At 53.3% G+C, this 26580-nt stretch overlaps 1 protein-coding gene across 1 annotated transcript in view; it reads right to left on the bottom strand.

Annotated features, from left to right (window-relative positions):
* The window catches only part of PODXL (podocalyxin like), an 86309-nt gene that overhangs the window by 32074 nt on the left and 27655 nt on the right, over positions 1 to 26580 (bottom strand). Inside the window, exon 5 of the mRNA XM_028159083.2 lies at positions 12566 to 12993. Coding sequence (XP_028014884.2) covers positions 12566 to 12993 — 428 coding nt within the window. The remainder of the gene's footprint in view (positions 1 to 12565; positions 12994 to 26580) is intronic.

Genomic DNA, 26580 nt, shown 5'->3' with positions numbered 1-26580 from the left:
CTCTCTCCGGTGCTTGAAGGTGGGCGAGCTCTTGGCTTCCCTCGGGGGAGCGAGTGGGAGTCCGATAGGGGTACTGCCTAAAAAGAACACACTTCGTATAGGAGCAGTCCTCCCCCGACCCCCACTAAGGGCGGGGCGGCTGTGTGTGGGGGGGAGATTAGTTAAAAGCCACCATCGTTCCTTTTAAACAAAGCCAAGTCGTCCCTGGAGCCAGTCAAGGAAGCTCGGTTTCCTACGGCTCCGCCTCAGGAAGGGAGCCGAGGGTCCCAGAGCCAGCCCTGCTTGGAGCTGGGTGTGCAAACAGCTGGAAACGTCTCCCCCCAAAGTCACCGAGGCTCAGTGACACCAGCGAGGGAGACTGCAAGGTGAACACACGCACGTGCACACGCGCTCACGCATGGTGACCTCACAGCTCTTTTCGGAAGAAGCTGGGAGCAGAGTGAAACGCTTCCCTGTGAAGGTTCTGGGCCGGGCAAGGGGTCAGGCTGTCTTGGATCCCGCGTGCCTGCTGCCGAAGTTAGGCTGCGGTGTGGCAGGGGAGGCACCGCCTCTTGCCCCGCGCCTCCCACCCCAACTTCTTTCTCCACTCTCCTCACTGCGTTTCCGGTCTTGCTCCCCTGCCGGGCGGGTGCAGAGCCCAGGCGTCCAGGCCAAGTTCCTTTGGCCCCCTCTGTGCACAGAGCACTAAGGCGCACCTAACGTGGAAGGGGCTACGGAGCCTCAAGACATGACTCGGGGCCAATCACCACCGTCCCCCCTGCCTCACATTCCCCACCTGGAAAGTGGGTGCTCTGGAGTGAGGTGAAGTACAACCCAGGGCCCGCGATTTCAGAGATGCTGAGCCCCGGGGCACTGCCTTTCTCATCTCCCCTCACAGACTGGTCTTTGCTTTTACAGCGATGGCATCCCACCTGCAGATGCAGCCAGAGCGGGGCTGGTGCTCACCCCTCAGGCTGGGGAAGCAGGGCAGAGAGGCAGGGAGCCATGCAGACATCACCCCCCTCTGCATCAGGGTCCCAACACCAGGACTAAAGGGACCCTGGGCATCACTTAATCCCACCCTGACCAGGGGCAGATGGGCAGAGGGTCAGAGTACAGGGCACCTAGTCACACCCTCTTTGGCTTCCAGAACTCATGGGCAGCGATTTTCAACCCTTCCCATCTCATGGCACACAGAATTACTAAATTCTGCAGGACACCAAGAGATATATTTTGCCAATCTGACCAAAAAAAAGTATAATTTTGATTCATTCACACCAGATGGCTACTGTTGTGTTGGCTATTGTCCTTTTTTAAAATTTGACAACCTAAGGAAAAAGAGGTCAGTGCCCCTGACTAAAGAGTCAGGTAATGCATGTTTTAAAAGTTCTTGCGGGCTCTTTCCAGCCGGCACCGAGCCATGGGCATCTCTCAGAACAAGCGGTACAAGCGCTTGCAAGACAGGGGGCAAGAGAAAGCCCTACCACAAGAAGCGAAAATATGAGCGGGGACGTCCTGCTGCCAGCACGGAGACTGGCTGCCGCCGTGTACACACGACCCAGGTGCAGGAGGTGGGCAACTTCTCCTGGGGCTCCGAGTGCTGTACACGGGGACTGATGTGTGTGTGCACCCCTCAGGAACTGGTCCACAGCAAGCGCCCAGAGAAGAACTGCCTCCTGCTCACTGACGGCACCCGCTACCCACAGTGGTCGAGTCCCACTAGGCACCACCCCTCGGCCACGCTACTCCTGATGAGGAAGAGAATGTGACAGAAAACGATGAAAGGAAATTCAGAAGAAATCGGATGAAAAGAAAAAGAACGCCACAATCAGCAGTCTTCTCGAGGGGCAGCTCCAGCAGGCGAGCTTCTTGCCTGCATCGCTCCAGACCCGGCCAGCGTGCCCAGCAGGTGGCTGTGTGCTGGAGGGCCAGGGGCTGGAGTTCTAATTGCAGGAAATCAAGGCCCGGAAAGGCAATTACATCCTCTACATCCTCTTCCCTCCTATCTTAGCTCATGTAATAAAGGTGTTTATTCTAAATAAATAAATATACATCTATATATATATATACACAGATTCCTGCAGCACAGCCGTGACATCCATCGCTGCAGTAGGACGCATAGGCCCTTATGCTCCTGCTCCAGCTCCGGCTCCCCCTCCTGGCCACTGGATGGGGAGGCTGGTGCTGAGTGGAGATAGGGCATCTCAGGACAACAGGGGACATGTACACACGCCCTCCCTCACATTATCCAGGAATTCAAGGTGTCGCTCGCTGGCTGTCCCCAGCAGCCAGATGCAGTGAGAACAGCTTCCCTCGCCTCCAGTCATCTCCACAGACTCAAAGCCTCAGTGCTGTCCCATCAAGGCTCCCCCAGCCTCCCTCCCCCAATCCCCCCCTCCCGCCGGGTGCATCCACACACTTGAACCCAGTCCCATTATGCCAGTAGTTCTGGGGCCAAAATCATCCAGACCACCAAGAAATAGGGAACAGAAGGGTCCCCGAGATCTGGACCAGCCCCTCTCCGATGAGGAAACAGGTCCGCAGGGAGCGCTTCGCCCCGAGTGGTGCAGCATCTTCCTCTTGCAAACCTGTTTTCCTTCCTCTCTGCTCTCTAGTCGACACCCAACTCAGATGGACCCTCCTGAGTGTCTGCCACAACCCCATACACACATAATACACAAAGCTAATTAACAGGAGGCCCCGGGGCAGTTACATTTGGGGGTGACAGGATTGCCCGAAAAAGCCCATGGAATTCAGAGATGTGATTCTGCGTGGTCAGGACCGGACTTCCAGGATCTCCCTGGGCCTGGGAGTAAAAGCCAGTTTCTCCACCCAAGTGCAAGCTCCCAGGATACCAAGGGGAGGAGAGCCAGGTGTCCACAGCACAAGCTCCCTAATGACTGGGCCAACGGTGGCTGTCGAGGAGTGGAAAGCAGGGTGACCTCAGGGTGAGAAGCAACTCTGGGTGGTGCTCTGGGGTCTCCAGATGAAGGCAGCCTGGCTGGAGGCGGGGATATGTTGGGGAGTGGGCTGAGAGCATAGGGCTTGGGGAAGGGAGCAGCAGGTTGAGACCCAGCCAACACTACTCGGCAGTGCCCCCTAGGGCTGGCGTGCAGAGCTGCATCTGCCTGAGCTGGGGTTCCCTGTGCTTGTGGAACTGAGCTGAGCTCAGTGACCTTCCTGTGAGGGGTGCCTTATGTCTTCGGTGCCAGCAGCATCTTGGAAAACACATGCAAGCAAGCGACTCAGCAAACAAGATGCTCTCCCCACCCTTTCAGCCATTGGGCTCCCGGCTCCCAGGAAAAACGAGAGCGTGAAGATGGGTGAGATCCGTGCACCTCAGCAAGCCCTGCTTCACCACTGCACTGGGTGAGCCACTGAGGCAGTGCTGGCTGACAGCTCGTCCTCTGGAGCCCCCTTATCCAAGCCCGGGGGCAGGATGATAGGATGACAGGATGAGGGGCTCGCACTGCACTTGCACCGATGCTGTCGGGATCAGGGACTCAGAGCAGCAGGGGCAGAGGCCCAACAGGAAGAAGCCAGGAGCAACGATGTTTGCTCCATCTGGGCTGGACAAACATCAACACGTCCACGTCCACGTCCACCACTTAGTAACGCCTCCGACTTCTGAGAAGCAGCACCATCCTTCAACACCCAGGAGGGGCCTGGAATGTACCTCGTTCCCACACAGGCTCTGGTGCAAGCAGCTGGCCCCATCCAGCCGTCTGTGCGCTTCCTATGAATGCCCTACGAAGGAGGGCCGGCTGAGGCCACATCTCTGCGTCAAAGGTTTTGCTTAGCAAAGCCCCCGACACACGCACTCTGTCCCGGGCAAACAAACTCCACCTTCACATCAGTATTTTCCCACACGATGTTAACAGATGATCCAGTAAAGAGGATGCAGTAAAGGGAAGGCTCCACAGTTACCGTATGTTTGGGGAACACGGGATTCAACGAGATTAAATGGAGGTAATAAGGGACAGCTCAGTGCAGGTAAGATCATAATCCTGATTTTCTGAGGAGGGGAACATTTCCCAAACATTGTGGGCCATAACTATCAATATCTTGAGGGCTACTAGGGTTCTCTGTGGACACAGGTTGGGACACAGCTTGTTCTAACACAGTTGCAGACTTTTTCTTAAAAGACTACACTGAGTGGCCAGATTACTATGATCTCTGAACGCAAAATAATCTGGCCGCTCAGTGTACTTCTCTTGAGTACCTCATTTATTTGATACCAAAGATACTATAAATTGTGCACCTGATCAGTTTTCCCCTTTGCACTGGCTGACAGAAAGCTCAGGGCAAGTAGGTGGTTGATCTCCAGCAAAAGTCTAGAATACTTTTGGTACCCATTTGAGATACAAATACACTGAGTGGCCAGATTATTATGCGTTCAGAGATCATCATAATCTGGCCACTCAGTATATATGATGCTAGCCCTGACTTACCATCTGGGTAAACTGAGTCACGGAACACTGCCCCACCGGGGTTTATTGTGCAGAAAGTTCCTGCCTTCCTCCCACTTCTTATCTTTGTGAGGAAACAGTCGGCTCCCTGGTCCCCATGCCCCTCCCCCTTCCCTCTCGGAGAAGGGAAATACAGAGCCGGCCAGCTGGGGCTGGATGGTGTCACTGGGAATTTGGTGCGAGAGGGTGGAGTTGGTTAAGGAGAAACAACGCTGTGTAGAAGGAGAGGGGGAGAGACTCAATCTGGCGGCTGGACCAGGGCAGTGGAGCAGGGGTGGCTGTGGCACATCTGACCAGGTGGAAACCGCTGTGGGTGTGAGACTCCATTTCAGTATGATGGGCAGAACCTGCAAGGATAAGGGTCCGGGTGGCTTCAGGAAAGCCTGTTTTCACTTGAAGCCCAAAGTGACGGACAGCGCCCCCTAGAGCTGGGGTAAGAAGCACCTCATGGGAACCAGGAAGGTGAAGGGGCTGGCCATCAGAACTCCTTAGCTAAGCACACCCTGGCCACCTCACCCGGGATTGTGGTCTACAACACACCCTGACTGGCCTGGCTGTGGGGCTGTGACTAAATGGGGAAGGGCTGGTTCCTGGGCAAGAGTCACAGAGAGAAAGCCTGGCCCAGCAGGGTCTTTTTCATCCGCTTCACACTGGGCTAGAGCTGCGACCCGTAAAAGAAATAAAACCAAAATGTGCCAGGCATAGCACCTGAGATTGCACGGGACCTCACTGGAGGAAGGCATCATTCCCATTTTATAGCTGGGGAAACAGAGTCCAAGGAACAAGGCTAGTAAGTGCCAAAGCTCCAAAGCTCAGACTAAAATCCAAGCTCTAACTTCAAAACCTGGGGCAAATCTCTTCATAAGACATTGCCATTTTTTTCTCTTTGACGGAACTTTTTCTCCAAGAAACTCTTATGTGGAGACTCCCACACAGAACAGATAAAGCAAAGCTGCACAAAATGGATGGGATTGAAGTTCCTCCCCGCAGATTGGCCTACTCTTAGTCCTCGCACCCCCCCCCCCCCAGGTGTGCACCCAAGGCATCTCACAGAACACCTCCACCAGGTGTGAAAGCCACTGGCCTCCAGCTACTGCATTCCCGGACCTAACTCCTAAGACAGTAAAGTATCCCCCTCCGCCCTGTACTCACCCCACTGAGGGTGGGGTGCAGAAATACTTCTTTGTCATCTAGAGGCCAGTGGTGGAAAGCAGGTTCCCCCCTCTGCCTGCCCTGGTGGAGGCCCTGGTCAATGTGTCCTCAGCTGCTCACTGGAGTAACTCAAGGCTGAGGGACCTGAGTGGAAGGAAGCTGGGTTTTGTGGTGCATTTCAAAGAACTGCTCCATCAGTACCAAAAGGCTGGAGCCACAAAAAACAAGGGCTAAGCTAGAACTGACTCAGCCAGAAGGTAGCAAAGCCTCAGGCCATCGAGGACAACTGCTTACATTTTATTCACGCAGGTGCCAAGTTGATCTGATTGGCAAGGTGAGGACTAACTGAGGGCAGCTGGTGATAAACCCGTGGTTTTCGGGGACCAGGTCTATGGTAGCATTTGCCGGAGATCTATTTCAATATCCATTCTGAGCTTCGTCTTTGTAACTGAACCACTGATTTTCGGTTAGGCATATAGGTGCCTGGAATAAAAATTACTTTCCCTAAGGAAAGTACTCTTTCCTGCTTCCCTTGCAGCTAGGTGTGGCCGCAGAACTAAGTTCCATGCAAGTGTTGTGTGTGGTTTCTGGCAGGTATCCCCAAAAGAGGAGCTGCGGGCTTCTTGTTCCTTTTTCCTGATATCTGGAGCCCAAGTCGCCACCTTGGACCGTGAAGCAGTGTTAATGGTGGCAGAACTACCACACCAGCCCTCTGAAACTATGATATACAGAGACAGAACTTCTGCCTTGCATAATGCACTATTTCTTTTTAGTTGCTCTGAGCAGCCAAATCAAGTTCTAACAAACAGAAGCCCTAGCTGCTGCCCCTCCCACAGCTCTCCTCCTCCCAGGAGTCCCTGCTCCCTCTCATCCCCATCTGTCTGTTCCCCCAACGCCTATGGCCAGCCCACCTGCCACCTGCCTCTTTCTTCTGGAAACAGGTTAGAAGTCCTGCAGTTAGAAAGCTCAGATCTGGCAGGCAAGCCTTTGGGTTCTAAACCAGCTTGCTGCTCACTCATTCAGCAAATATTTATTGAGCATCTACTACATGCCAGGTACCGGTCTAGGTGCTGCTCTCGTGGAACTTACAGTCTACTCAGGGGAGAGACAAAGAAGTGAGTGCACTCAGGTGACAAGTGCGATGGAGAAGATAAACAGAGGAGGGGAACGAGGGTGTGTACTACAAGGTGTCCCGGAAGGCCCCTGAGAAGGTGGCATTCAAGCAGAATGCTGATGGAAAGGAGGCCATGAGGCATGTGGGTATTTGGGAAAGAGCTGGTTGTGTGAACTCCTGTGAGTCCTTGGTGTCTGGGCCTCAGTTGCCCACCTCTGGAACGGTCTGGGAGGTAGCGGCTGTCCAAAGCCAACCTCGTGCTACCCCAGCTGGAGACTCCAGCTCCAGTCGGTGTGTTCAGAGCAGGTTCCCAAAGGAGTCCGATTGGATGGTGGCGGAGGGACCCTAGGACAGAGATTCATGAATTTCAGGGGAAGTGGCGCTGGCCTCTCCCTGAACTTAGCTGGTATGTTGAAGAATTGCCTCCCCACTCTCCCTTGTATGTTGACCTGGGAGTTGCAAGGTTAGGAGATCAGACAGCTATGGGCTGGTCCTCCCATAACCAGGGACCATGTTTCTTTCTCCCCTTCCCCTCCTCTCCCCTCCCCTGCTCTCTCTCTCTCCCTCTCCCTGGTCTTCAGGGACCTGGCTCTAGGAGGGCCCCTTGCACCCCCAACCTGGAGCTGCATGGCAAGCCAGACTCAACCACTCCTCAGAATTCTCTTCCCCTTGGGCTGAGGCACACAGCCTTCCGGCCACGACAATTGGCGGACGGGGTGCCACCCTGCGCCCTGGCCCTAGGGAAGTTGGAGGTGGCTGACCCGAGGGGAGTAAGGCTACAAAGGAAGAAAGGGTGGTGGAAAGGGGTGGGGACGGAGGATGGGCCAGGAGGCCAAGCTAAGCTGAGGGTCTGTGCTGGCCACTGCTACAGTGGTGGGGGTGAGGGGGTGCAGGTGGCAGGGCTCAGAGCTAATACAGAAGCTTGAGGTGGGAGAATGTGGGGAGGGGATGCTCCTGAATCTGCAGGCGATCTTGGCATTCACGCACTGGTCATCTAACCAGCACGTCTAACCATCTATTTGTTCCAGGTCCTGGCAGGGTGTTGTGTGCACGGCAGCGGTTCCCAGCAGTGGGAGACAGGCACATGCAGTCATAACACACGGTGGCCAGCCCTGGGCATGGTGCTCAGGGAGCCCTCCGAGAGCCTAACTCTTGAGTAACAAAGTGGCTCCAAGCCTCAGCTTGCCCTAGTGGCGAAGGGGTGGGGCAGCATCTGGGCACAGTATGGAGTTGTCAACATCATGCATTCCTTTCTGAAAAGCGTTCCAATGAGCTTCTCCAAAGCCCAGGAGGAAGGTCCAGTGACCAGTTTCTGTGGCTGCTCACACGTCCACACAGCTCCCGGAAGCCGCCACTGGGAGCCGCCGGGAACCCGGACAGTGACCTCACAGCCTGGTCTGCATGCCCTCACCAGAAAGATGAGCAGGTGACGCCCAGGCAGTTTGGCTCAGTGGATGAGTGTCAATCTATGAACCAGGAGGTTACAGTTCGATTCCTGGTCAGGGCACATGCCCCAGGTGTAGGCTCGATCCCCAGTGGAGGGCAGCCAACCAATGATTCTCTCTCATCATCAATGTTTTTCCCTCCCCTCCCCTCCTCTCCCCTCCCCTTCTCTACCCCCCGACCCCCCGCCTCCCCGACCCTCGCTCTCCATGAAATCAGTAAAAACATTTCTTTAAAAGAGCCCTAGCTGGTTTGGCTCAGTGGATAGAGCATTGGCCTGCTGACAGAAGGATCCTGGGTTTGATTTCCAGGAGTTGTGGACTCGATCCCCAGGGCGGGGCATGCAGGAGGCAGCTGGTCAATGATTCTCTCTCATCATTGATGTTTCTCTCTCTCTCTCTCTCTCTCTCTCTCTCTCTCCCTCTCCCTTCCTCTCTAAAATATATTAAAGAGAGAGCAGGTGTAAATGTTTTCCAGAAGGCTCCCAGCTCTGTGTTCTACAATTCTCTAGTTTACTTAGTGGTGTAGAAATTACCATTGCCAACTGAATTCTGCTTTGCGCAGCCTGCTTGAAGGAATCTTACAGTAAGCACTACTGCCAATATGAAGATCTTGTGTGTAGATTCTCTGGAAGGATTTCCTTGAGAGAATACCTCCAGTTATGAGGCTTGTGTGACCCCAGAGTCACAGTTTCAGATCTGCCAACTCACCTGATCTTCCAACAGCCCCACACAGTGGACAGGACACGTGACAAGGGGAGGCCCGTGCGACTTCACCCACGTTCCTGGGAATGGGACGTGACAGGAACCCTCCACCCCCGCCCACGGAGCTCCCGGCCCCGCTTCACACCCCACAGGCACAAACAGGCAGGGAGCCCAGAGCGCCCAGGCCTCTGGGTTAGGAAGTCTCAGGGGTGCTCAGGCAGGTGAGCAGGGGGAGCAGAGGAAGCTGGTTCTCCTCTTTCGAGTTGTGTGGGAGAGCTTGCGCCGGCAGCCCTGCAGAGGGCCCCCGGTGTGGGAGGGGTGTGAAGAAGCAGGCCTCTCCCAGGGTAGGGGCCATCGAATCCCAGCCTCCTTCCCACGAGGTGCCGTGAGCTTCCCCGAGGGCTCTGCCCACTTGCCTCAGGAGTGAGTGGAGGGCCTCCAGTTCAGCGCTAAGCTGTCCTCACAGCAGCCACGGGTCTGGGCGGGATCCCAAGCCCAGAGCCTGGACCCTCAGCAGTTGCTCCCGCCAGCCCAGAGCCTGGACCCTCAGCAATGGCTCCCGCCAGCCCCGGCTGCTGCAGAAGGAGCCCACTGGCCATCGTCACTGCCCAGGATGCGAGCTGGCGTGGCTCCCTCCCAGAGAGCCAGAACCGGGGGCTAAGGCCATCCCCTCAGCTCCACACTCCAGATAAAACCTCGAGCAGCTGCTCAGGGCCTGATGCTGCGCTGGGCCCTGGAGGTGGAGAAGAGGATCTGCAGATCCCCGCCCTTGAGGGGTCACCGTGTGGGACGTGACAGGTGAGGCTCCCAACAGGCCATGGAACATAACTGGTTCCACCTAGGAAGGCAGGGAAGGCTTCTCAGCAGGATGATACCTGAGGACGGACAGGAGTTAACCCTCCAGCCCTCCCTGCCTGCTCAGGGGAATTCAAGCCAGGAGGCGACCCCTTCCTCTTTTAGCTTCCAAAGAGCAGATATCAACACCCCCACTCCAGCAAGAGCCCTCCTCTGCCTTCAAACGTGGATCCTCGAGGAAAAGGCAGTTGGGGTGCAATCTCCATGCTGCCCCCTCTTCCCACCTCTGAGCCCTGTCATGATGGGGTCCATATTGATGAGGGTCCATATCAAGGTCCCCCATCATGACCCCCAGCCTCTAGTCTGCATCTCCTGCACCCTGCAACTCATGTAGCCTCAGCCACTCCAGAAAAAGGTCTCCCAACCCACGTTGGCCCTTTTATGTTAAAATCCCCAGACAAACCCCCACCTCCTTCAGGAAGCTTTGCCCAAGTCACCGCCTTTCCCATACCATGTAGCACTTTAAGTTTCAGCTTTCATTACTACAGATGGACGGACACCCACAAACACGAGCAGAATCCTGATGCTGGGGCACCTTAAGCCAGCCACGTGCTCAGTCCATATGCTGCATTAATCGTTAACAGCTAAAGTTTATTGAGCTCTGACCAGGAGTTGGGCACAAAGTCAAGCTCGTCGCCTAAGTTATCTTTACAGCGACTGGCACGTTAGAGGTTTGTTATCATTTCATAGATAAGGAAACTGAGGCTCAGAGATACGACATGGCTATCAGACCAAAACGCACTGGGGAGGAGTCTACTGCACTGTCAGGACGCTGGGTTGAATGTGCTTACGCTATAAGCTGCGTGTTCTGCCTGTCTCTGTCTAAGGAGGTAAGCTCCCAGGGGGCCTTGGCCAGGAATAATTCCTTTGCTAAGGAGACTCACTCACTATAAGCCTGTGTGGGGTTTTTTAGCACTGAATCACAGGATTCCAGCAGTTTGGGGGTCACACCATCCCTGATAACCCCAGGTGGCCACACCTTCAGAAGGGCAGAGATGGAGCAGTCCTTACCGACTCCCTCCACAGCCACGAAACACCCAGCCTGTACCCCTCAGCCTTTTCAGGCCTCTATGTATGCAAATAATAATAACCCCTTGCTGATTTACACTTTGTAAAGCATTTCCCTTTACCACTGCATATTCTAATAACTGCATTTGGGGGAGCTCGGAGAAGCCAAGTGACTTGCTGATGGGGGGCAGGAGGGAGGTTCTGGTCGGTTTTTGTTTACATTTGTTTACCGCTTATCAAGCTCCTGCTATGTGCCATGCCCGTGTGCTAGGCTTGAGGATGGCATCCTAGGAGAGACGGGGCTTCAGGGCAGTGCCCAGACGCCAGGGAAGACAGTCCAGCCTTGAAGCCAGCAGAGCTGGGCTTGCAGCTTTTCCCATAGGAGGCTCTAGGGCACCTCCTCTTAGGGCAGGAGGATGGATGTCTCGTCCCCAAACCCTCACCCTCTCCTCAAAGCTCAGCCTCTGTAAGCTAGAAGCACTGGGAACTCACTAAACCCTTTCCCTCTGGTGGCGCTGAGAGAGCGCCTCACAGAGAGAGGGTGCTTGGCCAGGCCCACAGGGAAGTCGGCTGCCCTGCGAGCGGGACTGAGAGCGCTTTCTCCAGCATCTTCTCAGCCCTGGCGGTTGTACTAATCTTCAGGGACTGCCATCCTGAGTTGCTCCCACCATTCCTCACACTGCGCCCCCTCCTCCAGGGCACACCCTTTGTTCACGGGGAGTGCCCTTCCCTCTCCGGCCAGGCTGGTGGAGCCTGTGTGCCGAGCGCCAGCCCTCCGCACCACCGCAGCTTCCCAGCGGTGCCCATGCAGAGAGACTACACAGTACCGCCGTCCCAGCCCACCCTCCCGCTGAGTTGAGTCCCAAATGCCAGCACCTGCGAGCAGCAGCGTTTTCCCCTGGCTGGGCTCTCCCCCTGGCCCCCCTGGCCCTGGGTGGGAACTTCACTCGTCCTCACCGCAGACTCGTGCTCAGGTGGGCAGGAAAGATACGCACCTCTGTCTGGGGCTGAGATCCCAGCCGTTCCCAGCGGCTTGTGGGACACCTGTTCTGATTGGGTTTGCAGCCACCGCCTGTCCCCCCAAAAAGGCAACATTTTACCTTCAGAAGGAAAATGGGTATGTTCCTACGGTGCAGCCCAAGTTGCATGAGCAAAGTTCCGCTTGTGCATGCAAAGGGGGTGGAGCAGGGGTCCTGGCCACGCGCTAAGAAGGGATCCTTTGGTGACAAGGAGGCAGGGACTTCAGGTGATTCTGGGGCCGGGGGAAGGTCTACTTATTCCCCCTCCACCTGCCCCAGCACGGCTCGGTGGGCTGAGCCTGCACACACTGCTTGGCAAACCAGTCACACATCGCCCGCGTCGGCCATGAGTGGAGGCTTGTCACCTGCTTCGGGGATTTTCTCCTGAGCGTCCGGAGTGCCGCTATGCCTGGAATCAACGACCGCACAATACCGCCCCTCGTCCCTTCCAACACGGAGAAAAGGAGTGATCAGACCCTGAGGGTCGCGCGAAAGCCTGGGGCCGCGTGGTGCCCTAAGTCCCTGCTCTCTTTGCCCGAAATCCCGTCCGCTCCGGCACAATTCCTCGCCCACTCCCCCCGGACCCGGGACCAGAGACAATCCACGCTCCGGCCGGCACCTGCCGCGTTCCCGGGTTGGAAGGGGCGTGGATGGTGCAAGGTCAGGACTCGGTGTGGGGCCCGAGCGGGAGGTCGGCGGAGGGGCAGGCAGCTACGGGCCGGCCTGGAGGCGCGGCGGGCTCCACCGCAGGCCCGCCCAGCCGGAGCGCACGGGCACGGCGGGGTCCCGGCGGGGTCCCGGCGGGTCGGGGCCACCACTTACCATCCTGGGAGAGCGACGGCAGCGGAGGCAGCAGCAGCAGCAGCGCCGAGAGGGCCAGCGCGGAACGCATCGTGTCCCGGCCCCGGGCCCGGAGCAGGTGGCTGCGCGGTTGGCGTAGGGTCCGAGCGCCCGGGTCGTGAGAGCTTGGGCGCCGCTCGCGGAGGCCTGGCGGTGGCTGCGGCGGCCGGGCGGGGACCCGTGCTCCCGAGTGGCGCTCCGGCGGCCCCTCCTCGCGGCCGCTGCGGCAGAGCTGGGCTGGGGCTCGGAGCCAAGCGGCAGAGGAGCGGCGGGCGGCTGCGTCGCGGGCGGTGTCTGCGCGGCTGCGGTCCGGGTAGCGGCTGCTGCGACTCCGTCCAGTCCGCGCCGCCCCGCTCCCCCCGGAGCGCGCTGGCGGCGGCAGTGCCGGGCGGGGCAGGGCTGGGCGGGCGCTGGGCCGCGAACAATGAGCAGAGGAGGAAACTCCGCCCTGGAGAGCGGCGGGAGGGGGAGCGCGGCGGGAGCGGGTTGGTGGGGGGTGGGCCACGGGCGTTCGGTGGGGGGAGGGGGGAGGGAGGGACTCCGCGCTGACCGCTCCCGGCTGGCGGCTCAGGATGTCGCCCGACTAGTTTTGGGGGGTTCCGACGGGACCTCCGCACAGCCCCGGCCTTCGCACGCCCATATCCGGGGCAAGGCGAGCCCCCAGCTGTGTCCACGGAGGATCATTCGAGGCCTCCGGGCTGCAGCGCGTTCTGCAACGCCCGGGAAGCGTGTCTCCCACCTGCCAGGTGCAGCGCACCTGCGGGCAGGCCCGCACCTCGCAGGACTTCTGAGCAGGTCTGTGCTGCAGAGTGCGTGCACGGGGCAATCTGGACTAAGTAGTTGCTTAATTTCTGCAAGCCTACCTTCCTCGCTTGTGAAATGGAGGTGATGGTCAAAATAAGTGAATAAGCACGTTTTTTTGAGGGATTAATATGTGCCAGTCAAAGAGCTTTGCATATATTCACTCGTTTAACTCTTCACAACATCCGTATTTTTAGCCTCCTTTTGCGGACAGGGAATCGAATCAAAAAGAGGTTAAGAAACTTGCTCGGGATTATATAACTGGTGAGTGGCAGACCTGCCTCTGAGAGTACTAGTTTGGAAAAATACTTTGCACGGCATTTTGGCAAGTAGACATTTCTCAATAAGTATTAGCTTTTATTCTCTTTTAAAGCTGTTATTCTTAATCTTGCTAAATAAAGAACAGCAATAAAGATTTAGGGCTCTGAGGTCCAGATGGGCTTGGGCTCCAAACCCAGCCGCGCCATCAGAGGCCCGGGGCAAGCGACTCTCCGTGCCCGGGGTCTTCCTTCCCATCTGCGTTACAGGGATAACAACACCTGCCCTCAGAGGGTGCGTGGCTCTGAGGCTTAACTAAGATGATAGGGAAGAGCACTTAGCACGGGGCCAGGAACACAGAAAATCCCCATCCTTGAAGTGGCCAGCGCTCGACATCCTGGCGAGAAATTTGCAAATTTGGGATGGGGATGGGAGTTGAATGCCATTAACCGAGTTAACCCAGTGAAAGAACAAAAGAGCGCACCCCTCCTTGTTTTCTTTTCAAAAGCTGACGATGCGTTGGGGGGGGGGGGTGGGGGGCAGGGCGGCGGTGTCTGCAGATTCTGTGGCTCCCTGCAGAGCAAGCGCAGCGGCAGCGCAGGTGCGGGGGGGCGGGGTAAAAGGGGGGACGCGCAGGGGCGGAAAGCGTTCCTAGAGCGGGAGGGTGATTAACCCGGGTTTGGCCACGTGATTATTGGGTAGATAATCGGGTCTTTCAGCCAGCTAGGTCTGGGATGGCCCCAGGACCCCGCCCCGCGCCAAGGACCCCATACTCCTTGAGCCCCTCAGGCCGGCTGCACGCAGGCGCTGCCCCGAGGCACAGCATCTCCGGAGTCGCCAAGGAAGCGCTCAGCCCTGGCTGTGGTTGCGCCACAGCCGGGCTGCAGCTCGGGAACGGCTGACCGGGCTGTTTTCGTCAGGAAGTTTCTGCAGGATCGTGCTGGCCCTGTTTTCCACGCTGCATATGGGAAAGACAGAGGGTGTTCCCTATAAAACTGTGGGATGTGTGACTATCTTTGATATTTTTTTTAGTACTGTTCCCCTAATATCCATGTCAACAAAAGATTTGTTTGTCAGAAACCAAGTGTACCCTTAAAAAACGGAGCGTTAAAAATTTTGTATTGTATGCTGTCTGATTTAAACAGTTTTTGCACTCAACGAATCGATTTCTGGAAAAACATGTTAACTTCATTAAGGGAGACTATATATTTCAAAACTTGGAGCATTTTTTGCCCTGCTGGCATGGCTCAGTGGTTGAGCGTCGACCTATGAACCCGGAGGTCAGGGTTCCACTCCCCATCAGAGCACATGCCCAGGTTGCAGGCTGGATCCCCATTGTGGGGTGTGCAGGAAGCATCGGATCAATGATTGTCTCTCATCATTGATGTTTTTTCCTCTCTCTTCCTTGCCCTTCCTGTCTGAAATCAGTAAAAATATAAAAACAAAAAAAAAACCTTGGAGCATTTTAAATTCACAGGATTTGGAATTGGTCCTGATCGTGCCAAATAAAATGAGAGTAGACATCCAGGCTTAGGAAACCAGGCTAGTCTTTGTAGCTAAAGACTCAAAATTAGCTCTGGACCCTGCCCAGTATCCAACAGCCCATCCCCCTTCGTGCACAATGGGCTTTCAGGAATGAGGCCGAGGCTGGCTGGGCTTAGGGCTCACCTGTGATCTGTCCTCAGGTAATCAGCCTATGTCCTTGGCCCTACTTAACATCTTGCCCACACTAGCAAACTCAATATCCCAGATCACCTGAGCTTCTAGTCAAAACTCAAAGCATTTTATAGATGCTATCCCACAATCCTTTAGAGATTTATTATATTTTGTTTATATGAATGCATGAGTTAGATCCCCTAGAGCCGTGGTCGGCAAACTGCGGCTCGCGAGCCACATGCGGCTCTTTGGCCCCTTGAGTGTGGCTCTTCCACAAAATACCACGGCCTGGGCAAGTCTATTTTGAAGAAGTGGTGTTAGAAGAAGTTTAAGTTTAAAAAATTTGGCTCTCAAAAGAAATTTCAATCGTTGTACTGTTAATATTTGGCTCTGTTGACTAATGAGTTTGCCGACCACTGCCCTCGAGGATTTTAACCTTCTTAATGTGGGGTCTTCCTCAGACCACCCAGAACAGCAAGCCACATCATAGTTATAGATGGAGATACTGAATGCAAACAAGAATACCAACTGGGAGATAATACACAGGAACCTATGGCACGAGGTTAAAAATGGTTTTCCCCCTGGTCCCTATCAAAGTCAGGGTCACGATTCTCGGCCCCACGTGACGTTGCTGCCCGCATCCTTAAATGTATGCAGGTTTGGTAAAGTCCTCTTTATCCTCACCCTAAATAACTTTAATCCCCAGTCACAGGATCTACACTGAGAGCTGGGACAGAGCCTCCAGCCGCCACACCCCTGACAGAGGACAAAAGCACACAGCGATTCATCCTGAAGCCACAGCACCTGCTCGTAAGGTGCCAGGGATGCTCTCGCTTTGGTTTCTTAACCCCTGACCTCGGAGTTCCTTGGGAGCTTGGAGCGGCATTTCCTTCATCTTGGAATCTCAGTGCCCAGTACATTGGTGCCTAACCCCAAAAAGGTTGTCAATGCACATGGGCTGAATAGATAAAGACGCGTTTGGGTTTTATCTCCATGGCTGGGCTTTATCTCTGACTGCCAAGTTGTGTGATTCTATGAATATCAGCTGGGGTTCGGGTTGGGAACCTCTCCCCAAAGTCATGCACTTACGTATTATTATCCAACAACATCTACTCTAGCGTCGTGTGCCAGGTCCTGTGCACAGTGCTGAGAATGCAGACAGGGACGGCACAGCCCCTGCCCTCTCAGGAGAAGCACCGCCTGAACACAAGCATAGCTGAAGTGCCGTAGGGGCTGGAACAAGTGCCGTGAGCAGGCGTGTGGGAAGCAGAGCGACACAGGCTCAGCTGGGCTGGGGAGGTCAGGGAAGGCTCCTGAGGGGGGAACAGAGTTTGGAGGAGGAGTAAGACTCCACCAGGGGAAGAGCAAAAGGAGAGGCATTCACGCAGGCGGAACCACACGTGGAAGTGAAGAGGGGCCCTGGGAACTACAGGAGTGTAAGGTTTGTAAGGAGTGAAAGAAGAGGCTGGAGAGACCAATAGGGGTGAGACCCTTAGACAACGGAGAATCTCTGAAGGGTCACAAGCAGAAAGAGACAAAATGGGCTTTCCATATGAGCAAGGTCATTCTAGCCGTAGTGAATGGAAGGATGTGGAGGTGAGCACAGCACTGAGGGGCCTGAGCAGCAGTCACGCTGGAAAGAAGAAGGTACTGTGGGGCAGAGCTGATAGGACTTGGTGGCCATTCAGTGTGGACTTGGTGTATGGTGTGTTGCAGGCAGGAGGCATGGCAGTGTGTCTAGGAGTCCAGGTTTCCCACCTGGGTTCCTGGGTGGACTACCCCAAGTGCCGTGGCTCAATGTCACTGAGATAGAGGACATAAGAAGAGAAGCAAGTTGGGGAGAAGAAAATGATGAGTCCAGTTGTGAACATGTTGACTCTAAAGACCCCTGGGGCACTCAGGAGCCACGTCTAGAAGTTGTATCTGTGACCCTGAAGCTCAGACCTGAGGTCAGGACTGGAAATAGAAACGGGAGAGCCATCAATGTGCAGGCGGGGTTGCAGCCATGAGCGGAGGTGATCAGCCTGGAACACCCTGCAGTGGACAAGAGCCTGGAGGCAGAGCCCTTCCAACTTCACAGAATGAGCTGAGGAAGGGGCCGGGGGCGGCATAGGAGGTAACCAAGAGAGAAGGGTGCCTTGGAAATGGAGGGAGAAGAAAGTTTTCATCAGAAGGAGGTGGTCAAGAGTGTCACCTGCTGCAAGGACTGAACTCTAATGACAGCCTGACCATGACTTTAGCAATGTGCAGTAACTTGGGGAGTGAATGAAGATGAGGCAGTGGAAGCATCAGGCGGGGTGTGAAAGGAAGGAGGGAAAACATCGGGTCGAGGGAAGGGTTTGCGTGTGTTGGTTTGTTTCAAAGTGGGAGAAGCATCCATGATTGCGGGCCAAGGGGAAGAAGGACGTTACAGGAAATAGGATGTGAAGTAGAGAGGAGAGAAGGACCGATCTCAGGCAAAAGCAACTTCGTCGCTGAAGGTATGAGGTTGACACTATCTGTTATGGCAGATGAGATATGGCCTTGGAGTGAGTCAGTCAGCATTTGAATCCTTGCTCTTCGATTTAGTAGCTGTGTGACCTCAGGTTCTTACTTAACCTCTCTGAACTGCAGCCTCCTAGAAAATAAATCACAACATCCATTTTGCAGAATCACCGTGAGAATGTAAGGGAGTGCATGATACCTAGTTGACCAGCTGAATAACTGAAGGTAATATTCTTGTGTCAGCAGAATGCCACTGCCCACATCCTCCTAGTGCTTTCACTCCTGTGATGAGCCATAAGCAACAGGGACAGTATTCTGTGCTCTTAACCATTACTGCTCTTCACCAGGCATTTTCCTTCTCTGATCGCCTTGCATCCTGGGTCAGAGGGTCAGAAGAGCAGCTGTGCCAGGGCAGCAGGTAAAGAGGTGTGTGCAGCCATCCTGGAACATCAGCTTGTCCCTCACTATCAGATGCAATGGAACGGCTTATACCAGGTCCCTCAAGGCACCACCTAGCACCTAACCTTTACTCTTGGAATTTCCAGACACCTCCGATTCAGAGAGAGCCTGGGCCTCAGTGGATATTAGAAATCGTTGGCCCACTGCCTCATCACATGATAAGGAAAGGAGGCCAGGAGAGTTGAGCTGACTTGTCCTCGCTCACCCAGCTTGTAAGCAGTAGTGGTTCCAGACCAGTCTAGAACTCCAGCCTCTGTTCTAACGTAGCCCATTGCCTCCCCATCAGGATTATCTACATTCATGCAGCTGTCCATCTCCCAACTCAAAAGCTACAGGTCCCAGGGCAGGAGCAAAGGAAGAGATCAGGGAGATGGAACTGAGGGAAGGAGATATGAGTCAATTCCTAATTAAGTGGAAGTAAAACAAGCCTGAGGCATCAGCTTCAGCTCAGTCTTCCTGATACCTACGCCCCAACCTGCTTTCCATCTCATCTCCCACTTAGCCCCTGACCATCCCCCGCATTCCTCTGCCTGGGACAATAAACACAGCTTGCAATTAGCTTCTTCCACCCTGGAGGCTGCCCAGGGCCAGACTGTGTGCTTGAGTGGTAGTGCATGGAGCTGTGCCTATATTATGGGCATGTGCTAAACACTTCCCTTTCCTAACGTGGTTTGATCCTCATACGATCCGGAGAGGTAAATACTATATACTATATATTCCCATTAACTCATTTTGCAGATGAGAAAACGAAAACTTAATTTCCCTGGCATCCACCTGAGGGTAGAAGACGTGGCTTTGTTACGTGGATGCTGACATGCCTGTGTCCAGTTTCCCCAGTGAGCTCCGAGCTCCTTGAGGAAAGGGCTGTGTCTGGTTTGGACCGTTGACAGCCACACCCACTCTGCATCTTGTACCCTCACCTCTCTCCTCTCCTGCCTTCCCTCCACCTGCCACCAGAGTGTTGTCCTTGGAATCAGATGTGATCCTATCCCTCACTTGCTCAAACACGGCAAGGTCTCCAAATTCTGACCCAACAGGAAGATGGAAAATCTCTTGTCCCACTGAGAGAGAGAGACAGCGCTTCAGATTCAACTATGACACGTGTTCCCCCTGAGTCTTTGCCTTAGCTTCTCCCCGTGCCTGGAGTTAACCTACTTTCCGCCTGTCATAGTGTTTGAAGGCTCAGGTATCATGCAGCCTATTCTGACCTGGCCCCCACATCCTCTGCTGGGGTCCCCTTGCCTAGGGTAGTGCCTTAATTCATTGTCTGACTTTGAATGTGTGTTGTTAGTTATATACACATACAGACCTCGAGTTCTTTCTGTGTGTCCATCCCATCCTTAGCATGGTTGAAGAGTTGGCACCTGATAATAAAAATAAGGTGAGTAATGTCTGAGTTTCTTGATCCTTGCCGTACCCTATGGGCTAGCACTGAGCTAGGTGTTTCAACGCAAAGCCTCATTTAGTCTTTTCAACAACTCCATGAGAACTGTTCATTAATCCCATTTTATTAATAAAGAAACTGAGTCATTAATGGAAATTAGGCAACTGGCCTAAGTTCACATAGCTATTAAGGATTCGAACCCAGCAGCCTGACTCCTAAAACCACACTCTTCAGAGGGCGAATAGGTGCGTGAATGTCTAGTGATATTCATTGTACTATAATTTTGTCTGCAGTCTCTCATAAACATGGTTAAGATGAAATGTCTGCCCCTCGGAGCAGTCCAGAACATACAGTATGGATGAAGCAGACTACGAGTGTTTTTCTCAACTCAAGAAATGATTACGTCACCCACACAACTCCTCCTATACTTGTCAAAACCCACACTTCCCTGTATCCCCCCAAAAGCCCACCCAATTCAAATAAAAGTGGACATGGGCTTAGCCTTACTGTTTCAGTTGCTAAAACTTCGTAATAATACACAGGAGCTGTAGACTATTACCTGCATTCAAGTTAAAGACACAGAACTATTCATTTCATCACTGAATCCTTCACATCTCAAGGCTACTTGCCCCATCTGCAAAATCAGAAATGAGAATCAACCCCGTGCTTCTACACCACTGCCCCCAACTCTCCGGTTCACATTCCCAAGGGTCTAACCAACTGCCTTGATTGGTTGGCATTTTTAAGGGTTTTTATTCACTCTATGGGTTGGACACACTCCATTCGGGGGGAGGGGGGAGCTTAGGTCTACAGAAAAGGTATCTAGCCCAGGTGTCCTTCTTCCTTGCTACTGAGTGAGTAAAACTACTGCAGCCACCACGGGGGCAGAGCTGCAGACCTGCAAAGATAAACAAGCTGGCCCAGATATGCACCAACAGCAGCCACGGGACGGGGCTGGGATCTGGCACTGAGGTTCCCATGACTTCATTAACCTCTGAAGCATTGTTCTTCCCCGTCACCAGGGCCTTTCGATAACATTTACACGCAGTGCACAGCCGGGGTGTGCGATCCGCCTCCGTGCAGCAGAGACAGAGCGGAGCCCGCAGCTCGGGAGGGCTGCCTGAGCAAGGGCGGCTGCCGGGGCTGGAGACTAAACCCAGCCTCCCGCCTCCCACAGCCAGAGCGGTTTTCCAAGAGGCCACGTGGGAATTCACGGATTCTCAAATTGGAAAGAATCCTGACAACCATGTAGCTCAGGGGCTTAGATAAAATTCCAGGTTCAGAGACTCTGAGAGGGTAAGGGCTTCTCCTCTGCCTTCATAGCAGGGCTGGTCCCTGGGCTTATCTCTCTGTGCACGCAGTTCTGGCCTCCCCCACCTCACTCACAGCTCCATGAGGCCGCAGGCCACGTCTCTGTGTTCACTCTTACATCCCTGGGGCCTAGCACTTTGTAGGGAAGGCCATAGTAGATGCTCAGTAAATACTGGTTGAGTAAATGAATCGATCTCCAGAGAAAATCTGCAAAGCAAAACGTTGTATTTCTATTCTTTGTTCTACCATCTACCATCACGTGATACCAGGACGCTCTCAAAGTGTTAGTTTCTTTATGTTCCAAATGGAAGAAAACATCTGCCCTTTTCTTTTTTTAAATATATTTTTATTGATTTCAGAGAGGAAGGGAGAGAGATAGATAGAAACATCAATGAAGAGAATCATTGATTGGCTGCCTCCCGCATGCCCTGCATTGGGGATGGAGCCCACAACTCACGTATGTGACCTTGACCAGAATCAAACCCGGAACCCTTCAGTCTGCAGGCCAACACTCTATCTACTGAGCCAAACTGGCTAGGGCAACATCTGCCCTTTTCAAAGATGATTTGAACCTCTAGAAGCAAAACTTTTTGAAGAGCTTTGAAAACTACCCTGCTCTTTGTACTAGGACTGATATATTGCTTATGATAAGCATTAATTAAAAGATCAATTAACAATAGTTCCTTGCTGTTCACAGAATTTAGAAAGGATCTTTGATAATAATTTGAAGATATTTTGAGATAAAATTTGAGGCATTTTTTAATTTAATAATTTAATAAATTTTGAGATACTTCTCAGGCACCCAGAGTATATTAAGAACTTATCCAAGCCGAAACTGGTTTGGCTCAGTGGATGGAGCGTCGGTCTGCGGACTGAAGGGTTCCAGGTTCGATTCTGGTCAAGGGCATGTACCTTGGTTGCGGGCACATCCCCCGTGGGGGGTGTGCGGGAGGCAGCTGGTCAATGTTTCTCTCTCATCGATGTTTCTGGCTCTCTATCCCTCTCCCTTCCTCTCTGTAAAAAATCAATAAAATATTAAAAAAAAAAAAAAAAAAGAACTTATCCAAGCCTGGCCGGCATGGCTCAGTGGCTGAGTGTTGACCTATGAACCAGGAGGTTCTGGTTTGATTCCTGGTCAGGGCACATGCCCAGGTTGCAGGCTCGATCCCCAGTGTGGGACGTGCAGGAGGCAGTGATTCTTTCTCATCATTGATTCTATCTCTCTCCCTTCCTCTCTGAAATCAATAAAAAATATATTTTAAAAAAAGAACTTATCCAAGAAAGTTTGAACCATTGCCCGATTTTTCTCCCAATGAATTTTCTTTAATGGGAACAGAGATGTTCAAAATCGATTCTTTTGATCTTAACATTGCCTTCAAAATGGCAGCTGCTCATTCAGATGGCAAATTTTTAAAAAATGTTTTTAGAGAGAGAGGAAGGGAGAGAGAGAGGGAAACATCGAGCAATTGCCTCTGGTACCTGCCCCAACCCGGGTATGTACCCTGATGGAGAATTGAAGACGACACTCCAACTGAGCCACACTGGCCAGGGCCAGAAGGCAAAACTTTTTGAGCACAGACTTTGTGCTAGAAACCAGGGGTTAAAAAAAAAAAAGGAGTAAGTCTCTACCTGGCAGAACTCACTGTGGGCGGGCCAGTTATTATTCACATTAGCAGCTACCTTTGTGAAGGTTTATTATTGCCATATATAAGCATTGGATGCCCGTTAGCTCATTTAATCTTCATGTTGGAAGGAAGATATATGTTTTAGAGAGAAGAAAGCACATTAAACTTACCCCGGTGTTATGGGTCGAATTCTGATTCCCAAAAAGATATGTTACGGCCCTAACCCCCAGGATCTGACAATGCAAACTTATTCGGAACTAGTGTTGTTGCAGATGTAATTAGATAAATTAAGATGAGTTCACACTGGAATAAAGTGGGCCCTTAATCCCTCATGACTGTGTCCTCTCAAGAAGAGGAGAGAGGCACAGGGAGGAGGATGCCACGTGCAGACAGACAGACAGACAGACAGGGAGAAGACAGCCCTGTGAAGACAGAGGCAGAGATGGGGGTAGTGTCTGAAGCCAAGGGCTGCAGCTGTCACCAGAAGCCAGTTGAGAGGCTGAAACAAGTTCTCCCTAGAACCCCAACATTGTCAACACCCGGACTTCTGGCCTTCAGATCCATGAGGCAATACATCTCTGTTCCTTTAAGCCACCCAGTTTGTGATACTTAGAGCAGCCCATCACACAGCTGGTGGGGCGGAGCCAGGAGGGTCTGCCTCCCAAGCCCACGCTCTTCATGCCACCGTGAGGAGTGGGAGCAGCCCCGTGGCAGGGGAGGCAAGGTGGAGCGGCTACCTCTGCCCACTGGTAGGAATCTGGGAAGGCTGCTCAGAGGAGGGAACTTTTGAGCTGGATTTCAATGACTCAGTAGGAGTTTGCCAAGGCCAGAGAGGGTGGGGGAACATGCTGGCCCGAAGGTGGGAGGCGAGAAGTGGCTGCACATGTGGGAAATGGGGTGATACAGAAAGGTTGTGTTGCTGGGGGAGGTGGTGGCAGTTTTTGCCTTAAAAAGGTTTCCTTATAAGGTGAGGATTGAGTCCCCATTTCTTTCTTTCCTCCTCGCCTACCTCCTTGGTATAGCTGAGGCAAAGATTCATCCCCAGCAACTGCCCCACCCTGCCAGCCTTCCTAGGCCCACTTCTGCCTTTGGAGCCTCACCATCCCACGGCTGACCCCTCTGGTCCTCAGGGAGGCTTCCTTATTGCCACACTGTTTTCTTCCTGGTGCTTTTTATTACTTGAAATCATCTCATTACCATGGGATACTCTTTGTTATCTGTCCCCGCACCTAAGCTTGAGCTTCATGTGAGCAGGGACTCAGTCTGTCTTGTCCCCAGGATTGAGGTCTGAGACTGGGACTTAGAAATGGTTTCTATAAAGATTTGTTGAGTCCTAGCTGGTTTGGCTTAGTAGAGCGTTGGCCTGCGGACTGAAGGGTCTTGGGTTCAATTCCAGCCAAGGGCATATGCCCAGGTTGTGGGCTCAATCCCCAGTGGGGGGCGTGCAGGAGGCAGCCAATGGATGATTCTCTCTCATCCTTGATGTGTCTATTTCTCTCTCCCTTCTTCTCTGAAGTCAATAACAACAACAACAACAACAAATATTTGTTGAATAACCATAGCAAGAATTTTCTAGCAGTGAAAGCAATTTAAAAAATAAAATGGGTGGCCCAGGAGGACCTATCACTGAAGGGGTTCAAGAGAGGCACTACAGGGGGCGGGGGGGGGGGCCTCAGGCTTGGGAGGGAATTAGACTGAAACCCCTAGGACTCTGAGGGCTCGACATGAAGCTGGACTGCGTCTCCAGGAGGGCGTGGGTGAGTCCAGCAGCCCGCTGGCAGAGAGCTAGAGCATCACCATCCGTAGGTTCTAGAGTAACGGGCCAGGCTGCAGGGCAGGAGCTCCGTCCAGGGTGCAGCAGCGATGTGGGTAGAGTGGCAGCAGCAGCCATCTCTGCAGGAACCTGGAGGGCTGCTGTGCCCATGGAGAGGGAAGCCCTGCAGTGGGTGTGGCCTGCCCAGAGCTGGGGCCCCTGTCCTAATCAGCACATGGGTACCATCTGGGCCAGAACCAGGCAGGAGGGCAGGATGTTGGTGGCCAGACTGGAGAGCAGTGTTACATGGCACACTCCCCAGTGAAAGGCTGGGCTCCTAGGAGGGTGGAGCTGGGGAGCTCGGAGCCAGGGAAATACTGGCCGGGTTACAGTCTTTGTAGCCCCTTTTCATTCCCTGGCCGGTTGTGTCTGGGAAAACAGAGTAGCAATGTTCCTCAGATTACTAAATTATTCTTCCTTCACCTTAAGTGTCAAAGGCACTTCCTGACACCTCCTTGCTGGGAGGTCAGAACACTTCACACTTCAGTGCTGAGCCAGAGAGGAAATCGATAGGACTAGAGCCGGGGATTTCTCCCCGGCCTGGGGAGACCAGACAGCTTGCCTGTCCCTCCTGGTGGCCTCCCTCGGAGAGGAACTGGGCCAGCTGAGTAGGCCCCTACCTTCCAGGAGCCTGTGGTGAATGGAGAGATAAGGCACCCAGAACACACACACACAACACCCTCCGAGACTGAAGGAATGCGTCAGGTTCAAAGGTCTGTATTCATCCGCATTGACAGGCTTGGGGGTGGGGTGCAGGGAGTCTTTCAGCCAGTGACTAAGCTCAGGGCACAAAGACCCAAATCTTCCTGTTCAGAGAGGGTGTGACATCAAAGGGTGCTTTTGGAGAGAGAGCTAAGGATTGCGGAGCGCTCCTCCCTCTGTGACAGGCGTCATGTTAGATGCAAATGCTCCATACAAGTGACGTCACTTATTCCTGCAAAAACAATTATCCAAATAAGGACACGGATGCCTGGAGAACTGGCCCCGCTCTTCTGGCCTGGCCCAGCACTCAGTTGGTTAGAGCATCATCCCGATACACCAAGGTTGTGGGTTGGATCCCTGGTCAGGGCACATACAAGAATCCACCAATGAGTGCATGACTGGGTGGAACCACAAAGTGGATGTTTCTCTCTCTATCCTCTCCTCTCTCAAATCAAGAAGGAAAATAAATAAACACATAAAAGAATTGGCCCACATTGCTCCACAGCCCAGCAGAACCAAAGCAGAGGACGGTGGAGGGACAGGTGTTCAATAAATATCTTCACAATGAATGAAAACAAAGACAACCCGCCAGCGTATTCTGGTTTATGTCACAAGAGCAGCTGCATCTGCTCAACTCACTGGTCCTCACATTTGCCTGGTGAGGAGGGACCAGAGCAGGCGTGTTCGCTGCCGTCGTGGGGTTATCATTACTGCTGTTACTAGTGTTATCATTCTCCTTTTGCAGACGAGAGATTCAACAGGGAGCTCAGAGTGTAATTCTCCCCAGAACCAGAAGAACTCAAGGTTCAGCCCATCTCTCTTTTTTTTTTTTTTAAATTGATTTGAGAGAGAGAGGAAAGGAGGGAGAAAGAGAGAGAAAGAGATCATTGATTTGTTGTTCCATTTATTCATGCATTCATTGGTGGATTCTTGTATGTGCCCTGACCGGGAATCGAACCCACAACCTTAGTGTATCGGGACGATGCTCTAATCAACTGAGCTACCCGGCCAGGGCATCAGCCCAAGTTTTCTAACCCCAAATTCCAGCTTCCTCGCAGCAACCTTGAAGTGAGCAGAATCTACAGGAAAGGACTTTGTTCTCATCAGGAAGCTGTGGTTTTACTTCAGCCCCTGTGCTTGCTCCCTCTACCTCCTCCTCACATTCCCTATCAAAGGTAACTGTCTTACCCCCATGGAAGAAGGTGACCCCAAGGCCAACTCTCACCATCCCTGCAGCCCCTCTGGCTGAGATGGTTGGATACACGGGGCAAAGTCCTGGGCTCCCAAATTAATCCTGGCAAATAACTCAGCGGGACCTGGTCTTAGTTAATCTGTCATGTGCAGGCAGCGCTATCTCGGGACTGGAGGGCTGACTAAGTGAGATAGTATGTGGAAGTGCTCTGGATATCTTAAAGTCTACGCAAATGTTAATTATTATTTTGGGCTCCACCTCCCTGGAGTGCCTCGGTATGGCCTCTAGAATGTCTGGGGCTCCCACATCTCT

The sequence above is a fragment of the Eptesicus fuscus genome, chromosome 14 (assembly GCF_027574615.1).
Source record: "Eptesicus fuscus isolate TK198812 chromosome 14, DD_ASM_mEF_20220401, whole genome shotgun sequence".
NCBI classification, from domain to species: Eukaryota; Metazoa; Chordata; class Mammalia; order Chiroptera; family Vespertilionidae; genus Eptesicus; species Eptesicus fuscus.
This window is presented reverse-complemented; position numbering and strand designations above follow the sequence as displayed.